The 6,807-nt window shown below is 39.5% G+C and overlaps 1 protein-coding gene across 1 annotated transcript in view; it reads left to right on the forward strand.

The window, feature by feature from the left end:
- Positions 1–334: 334 nt before the first annotated feature.
- The window catches only part of inpp4aa (inositol polyphosphate-4-phosphatase type I Aa), a gene marked incomplete at its 5' end in the record, with an annotated part of 19,379 nt that continues 12,906 nt past the window's right edge, over positions 335–6,807 (forward strand). Inside the window, 8 exon segments of the mRNA XM_014011668.1 lie at positions 335–571; positions 681–725; positions 3,446–3,564; positions 3,641–3,757; positions 3,857–3,936; positions 4,029–4,146; positions 4,485–4,575; positions 4,652–4,799. Coding sequence (XP_013867122.1) covers positions 472–571; positions 681–725; positions 3,446–3,564; positions 3,641–3,757; positions 3,857–3,936; positions 4,029–4,146; positions 4,485–4,575; positions 4,652–4,799 — 818 coding nt within the window.

Below are 6,807 nucleotides of genomic sequence, written 5' to 3' on the forward strand. Positions count from 1 at the left end.
TTCAACATAAAGCCAGAGGAACAGCTGTAAGTTCGGTTTGGTGCAGCGTGTTCTGAGTTTCAGACCCTGCAGCTGTGTGAAAAGTCTCACTTTTCACTCTGAGATTTATCTCACCTCATATATTAACACATTAACAATTCAGAAGACAATTTTGTTCAACTCAGAAGGAAGCATCATGAATATGCTTACAGTGTTAAAACCACTGTTAATATTATGTGGAGGGCTTTTGCAACCAAGATTTATAGGTGATGTATTTTTAGCTCAGCTGTCACTGGAATAAAATGATGATTAAAATCAAAACTTTATCACTTTTTTTTCCTTCTCTTTCTTCCAGGTTTCTTTCTGGCATGCCTCTAAAACATCTACTTGACAACTAAGGAAAAAAAACACAAGCACACATTTCAAATTGTGCATCTGCTCAGCATCAGTGTTGAACCTATCCCCCCACCCCAGCCCAGACGTGAGCCCACCATGTCCGGGAAGGAGCGCAGCCCCCGCCATCGGCCATGGTCGGTGTACCGGGCCAACACCTTTGATCTCTCCGCTGAGATGATGGGGCTCGCTCTTTCAGGTAGCTACAGTAACCGGCGCCATGGAAACCCGTTTGTCTCATGCAGGATGGAGGCATTTCAGAAACGAGACCTTTTTGTTTATTTATTTATTTTTTGTCTGTAACACAGGAAACAGTCAAGACCCAGACGAGCCAGTGCTGGAGTTTAGCGTGGGTGAGTTGTGGAATTTCATAAATGATGTTGCAGATGGGCAGGTTGTGTTTTTATAAATACAAAGGATGAAACTGAACACTCAGTTTTGATAATTTACTTATTTAGAAACATAAAATGGATTGAAAGTTTTTAATATTTAAACAAAGAGCAGTTAATAAACTCAAACAAAGGATTAAAAACACACTTTTCCTCCTCACATTTATTCAAGGATCTTTTATTCAGGGTTCAGTTTTCAGTGCAAAGACACAAACTGTGCATTAACAAAGCAGGTAAAGGATGACAACTCATTTTTCCTTCACAAAATGATCATCCTGAAGCAGACAAATAACCTGATTTCACTTCCTCACTCCAGCAGGTGGCAGGGGCACACCTGAATATCTGGAATATACACTTTTCTACATTGGACTTGTCTTTGTAATGCCAATGTATGATTCATATTTTATCCAGTAAGTTGTTTGTTCATAATTCTATCTGATATTTTAGGCTTTCTAAACAGTCTTTTTGTTGTTGAAGTACCTAAATAAAAACAGCAGTTCTTCAAGTTTCTACTTTCATTCAGTCTTTAATTTTACACCAAGTTAAAAAGGAACTGTTATGGTTCCTTGAACAAGTTAAGATACATCTGTGGGCTATACAAAACATGTTCATTAGATTTAATACACAAAATCATGGAGATGAACCGAAGGGGCAGGCAAGGTTCACGTCCAGCAGCCTGGAGGCTCCTGACACGGGACAATCTCCGTGGCGTGGGAGTCTCCAGTCTTCCAGCACAATTCCTCCCCGCCGAATTGGTTGATGGAGACATACAGCCACCCCAGGGGAGGGCAACGGACTGGTGCCCGGGGAGGCCAACGTGCGTCTGTCACTGCTTCCTGATGCCAGCGAAGTTAAGGGGGAAAGGCGGTCTATGCTGCAGCAACACGTACCGTCGTTGTCACTTCCCAAGGCCAGCGGAGGGGGAAAGACGAAGCTGTTTGCCTCCTCGGTCATCGATCATGGCCGTGCGCTATTGTTCAACAGTAATTTGTGCTAAATGACAAATCATGTTCTGCCAAACAGCAACTCTAAACACACATCACCTACACCGCCGTCATCTGCAGATTTGTGAGGAACAATAGGGACAGAAGTTTCCTTCAGCTGAAAGTCCTTGGCCACATCCTGCTGTGTGCTGTCAGAAGTTTTCAAAGTCCATTGTGAAATTATTTGCACAAACTACAACTTTCTTTGGCAATATTGCAGGGACATCGGCATCAAAAATAGAAAATAAAAATAAGCCACACATCTCTGTTCTCTATGACTGCTGTAGAAACAGCAGAACCAATGTGGTCGTCCTGTGAAGAAGTGGGCGGAGTCTCTGAGGGGCTGGACTCGCCTTGGCGTTGCAAGGTCACCCGGACTGTGATGTAACAATCCGCAGGTTTTTGAAACAGCTTATTTACTGACACTAACAAAACTTTTATGTATTGTCAAAAAACAGCTGGGAGAATTTTTTTGGTGCTTGGACTGTTTCTGGAAGCAGTACAGACCCAAAGTGAAGCATAAAAACATGTCAAAGAAGTAAACTTTGCGTAATAGGTCCCCTTTAAAACAACTTTATGCTTTATGATCTGGCACCATTTACCAAGAAAAAAAGGATCAGAAATAACTAAAACATGTTTTATTAAGCCAATGGAGAAATAAATGTTCAAAATGTAAGTTAAAGGTCAAAGTCATATCAAATTACATGCAATCCAATTCAGTCAAAACAAATGAGAAAGTCTGTAAATTTAGTAAGGTTCAAGAAAAATTAAACAAACATGAAAACAAAATAACGTCAACAAACTCAGTATGTGGTTTAGATCAGTGGTTCTCAAAGTTGGGGTCAGGACCCGCAGTGGGGTCCTGAAAATATTTTCTGAACTAATTACACTAAAAAATGCCAACTTCCATTTTTTGCCTTTGTTGTTACAAAATAATAAGATTAATGTACTTAAAATGGACAYAAATAGCATAATAAATAATTTCACTCTTGTTTATTTGATGTGAAAATAATGTTTATCAACCGACAACAGCTGGGGGCACAGGTCTCTGCTGCTGGTATTTTATGGGTCGAAAGCTGAAAAGTTTGGTAACCACTGGTTTAGATGATGTGATTTGTAAAAGCAGGTAAGTATACTAATAAGTAATGGTTTAATAAAGTTAAGCAAGTAAAACAAAACATATAGGCAGAGTATCAAAAGGCTAAAAACATAAAGAACTACAAACCTAARGATCTGACAGCAGGTGTTTAAATACAAGGTGATTACTAAGTGAGAACAGCTGGGGTGATTGCAGATGATTGACAGATGTTTAACAGGGGACTGAAAGAAACCAATGGCTTTGGACAAACCTGCCAAGCAAAACAGAAAAACAATCCAATAAACTGAAAACAGGCTGGTAGAAAACAAAAAAAAACTACATGTGATGTATCAATTATGAGGCTACGTATAAGATGATGAAGTATTCTTTTTAATAAACTACGAATAGCAAATTGTAAAATCAAACATGGATTAATGAAACAAATAAAACACAAAAAACAGCAACAAATGGTGAATTATTCACTGTCCAGTGTAAACCAGAAATTCATGTAATTTCCCTGCTCTAACTTCTCAGAAATACTATAAAACAGCCGATCCACGTCTAAGGATTAGCTGCAAGCATTAAATCCCACAGTTGTAATCTATGGTGTTTCTGTGTTGCAGCCTGCAGTGAGCTGGTTACCCCCTCTCTGGACCGCAAACCAACCAGCTTTGTGGCAGTCAGCTGCACCACGCCACCTCAGGCCTTCTGGACCAAGCATGCTCAAACTGAGATCATAGAGGTAGAAACGCTTGAGTTTCCTATTCCTACTTCCTGTCTGAGATGTTTCCAAACCGCTTTCACTTGTTTCTCTCCAGGGCACCAGTAATCCCATCTTCCTGAGCAGTATAGCGTTCTTTCAGGACTCTCTCATCACCCAGCAGACCCAGGTCAAACTCWCAGTCTATGACGTGAAGGACCGCTCACAGGGAACGGTAACACAATAAAAAAAATTACTCAAATGTCAAACACATTCAGCAAAATCCTCTCTGATCCACTTTATGTCTTTAATCCTCTGTGGTGTAYCGTGACAGATGTACATGCTGGGTTCGTCCATGTTTGCTGTGAAGGAGCTACTGCAGGACAAACACCACAGGCTGCACCTGACTCTCAGGTAACTGAGCAGAAACTCAGGCTGTGCTCAGCCAGCACGGCGCTGGCTCGCCTGAGTGTTCAGGGTTCTGACTCTGTGTCGCCGTGAGGCAGGTCGGCGGAGAACGAGCGCATCGGCAACATCACAGTCATCGCCTGGCAGATCGAGGAGAAGCGGGAGCAGCGGGCGCCGGTGGCAAGATTACAGAGAGGGGACACTGTGAATGGAAGGGTGTGCAGTGACTTTTAAATCTTTATTATATGCTCAAGTGTTTTATAAGAATGTCATTTATTTGTTTTGATCATTAGTGCACCACCTTAGTTTAGCTTCATCCAAAAGATCATCAGTTTTTCTGACTTCCTGTTTTTAGTTAATAGACAAAACAAGCAATTTAATATAAAACCTGGGTGGTACAGTTGTGATTACATATTTTAWTTTCAGTTTAATTAACAAAGGAAAATTAAAATATTTAAATGGTTTTGACTGATTTGATTTATCATTTGTTGCAAATCACTAAATCATTCCTTTTTTTTTTTGGTAAATAACCTTGTTTTATTTGTGTGTGTGAGATGGTTCTCCCAGTTGACGAGAGCTTGACCGGATCTGTGAGCATGAAATCCAAATCTTCATCTTTATGTAAAGATCCAATGCTGAAGGCCGGTGAGTGTCTCTCTACGTGTTACAGTGACCAGCTGCTGCTGTGACATTTGTCATTATTTATTCTCGTCTGTTTCAGTGTTCGGAGGCGTCATGTCTCGGACCTATCGTTTCCCCACCACGGATGGGAACCACCTGCGTGTCCTGGAGCAAATGGCGGAAAGCGTCCTCTCGCTGCACATTCCTCGGCAGTTTGTGAAGCTGCTGCTGGAGGAGGATGCTGTCAGGTATTTTATTTATTTATTCATTTCATTTTTAAAAAAAACAAAACAAAACACTTTACATACAACAAGAAAATACAAATCAAATAAAATGAAAGGCAGCAGAAAAGAAAAAAAAATCTTAGATATCCGCTCCTGTTTACAAAAAAATAGATTAATTTCAAACAATAATAAACCAAATAATAAATAATAATATTCTAAATAATAGTATTCTGATTGTTTGCGACATACAAGAGAATGAGTCATCGTTTAGATTTTCATAAATCACCTTTTATTTGTCTCAGTGAGGGAACAGATGTTACAGAGATTAAAAGTTAAACTTTTTCTGATTTATATAGTTTCCAGTAACAAATCATGAAAATTATTGTATCTAATATATAGAAACATTTAATGAATGTTTGTTCCTGAGCATCAATCTGTTCAAGGGCAGGTTGCCAGATTAGGATTACAAAGAGACAAACATTCAGTCACTCATCAACATAAATTTAGAGTAGACAATCTAATATGCACAAAGATATGAACAATGGGTGGCCTTCAGGCCCAGACTGCCCTTGCAGAAGAGATCTGCGATTTGCTTTGTTAAATAACGGTAAAATAAAAAATAAATTAATATGCATATTTTGAGATCAGGGCTGTCCAATCCTGGTCCTCGGGAGCTGCTCCCCTGCATGTTTTACATGTTTCTCTGCTTCAACACACCTGATTTGATTGAATACAGGCTTCTGCAGAACTTGAAGAGGTAATTCAATCACTGAATCAGGTGTGCTGGAGCGGGGAAACAAGTAAAAACATGTGGGATATTGGCCCATGAGGACCAGGATTGGACAGCTCTGTTTTAGGAGGAAAATGGAGCTTTTGTACAAAGTATTAGATAATTTTCAGTAAGCGTGTGCTGTGCTTTTTCCCTGTGCCGTTCCACATAGTTGCAGGTGACTTAATTTCCGGGCAAGCCACAGACCCACACACACAAAGAAACCAAACCATGGTTTGGTTTCTTTGTGTGTGTGGGTYGCTTGGGTTGTTGCCGACATCTGGTGGGGGTTTTGTGTCATTGGTGCCTCTAGTGACGTGTTTGCTGGGGGAAATGGTGACGTGTTCAGTGCTTATTTTACCCGCTGTATGTATGTATATCTTTATATATGTATGGGTATGTGTATATTTTTATATACAGTATGCCCTCCATGTATTTATCCATTTATTTTTCAGGTGAGCGGACAGATGTTGGGTGTGTGGTCCTGTGTTTTGTTGGTGTATATTTTATATACTTCTAATCGCTATTTCAGTCTTTCTCTCTTTCTAATTACTTCTCTCTCAGTTTTTCTCTCTGTCTCTATTTTCTCTTCACTTAAAAAAAGTCACTGATGATGAAGAAATAAATAAACTAAATAAACTAATATTTAGTTTCGTTTTCTACTGAAGTGACAAAAAAAAGGAGGAAACTGGAGCATCTGGAGAAAAACCCACGCATGCAAGGAGAGAAAATCCAAACTCCATGCAGCCTTCAAATAAAATCTATCATATTATTTGATCTATTTGTGGTTACTATTTTATTTATTTATTGTTGCTGGTGCCCATCATGGCAAAACTAAGTACTATTGGCAATTATTTTTTAGGTTTAATTTGATATCTGGAGAGACCCCCACCCCCACTTAGGATTAATGTTAGGATTTAGGACCTACGGTAAATGAGCAATATACAGTACCTGTGTGCTGTCCAGTTCTGTAGGTCAGATTCCACAAATAACTCTTTTCATAACTGACCAGATCTATCTACCAGATATAACACAAATAACAGATGATTAGCAGAACTGCTGTTTGTTTTGGTTAGAAAACTTTATCATGATATCTTATTATTGTTAAAGAAACATCACCTCACCATTATAAAGTTTGTAATTGTTCTTGCTCTTATCACTCTGTAAGTTAGCCAGCTGCAGCAAACAGCCTGTAAGATAATCAGTGCATCAGCTGGAAGTATTGATTGTGTGTGTGTGTGTGTGTGTGTGTGTGTGTGTGTG

Source organism: Austrofundulus limnaeus, unplaced genomic scaffold (genome assembly GCF_001266775.1).
Source record: "Austrofundulus limnaeus strain Quisiro unplaced genomic scaffold, Austrofundulus_limnaeus-1.0 Scaffold83, whole genome shotgun sequence".
NCBI classification, from domain to species: domain Eukaryota; kingdom Metazoa; phylum Chordata; class Actinopteri; order Cyprinodontiformes; family Rivulidae; genus Austrofundulus; species Austrofundulus limnaeus.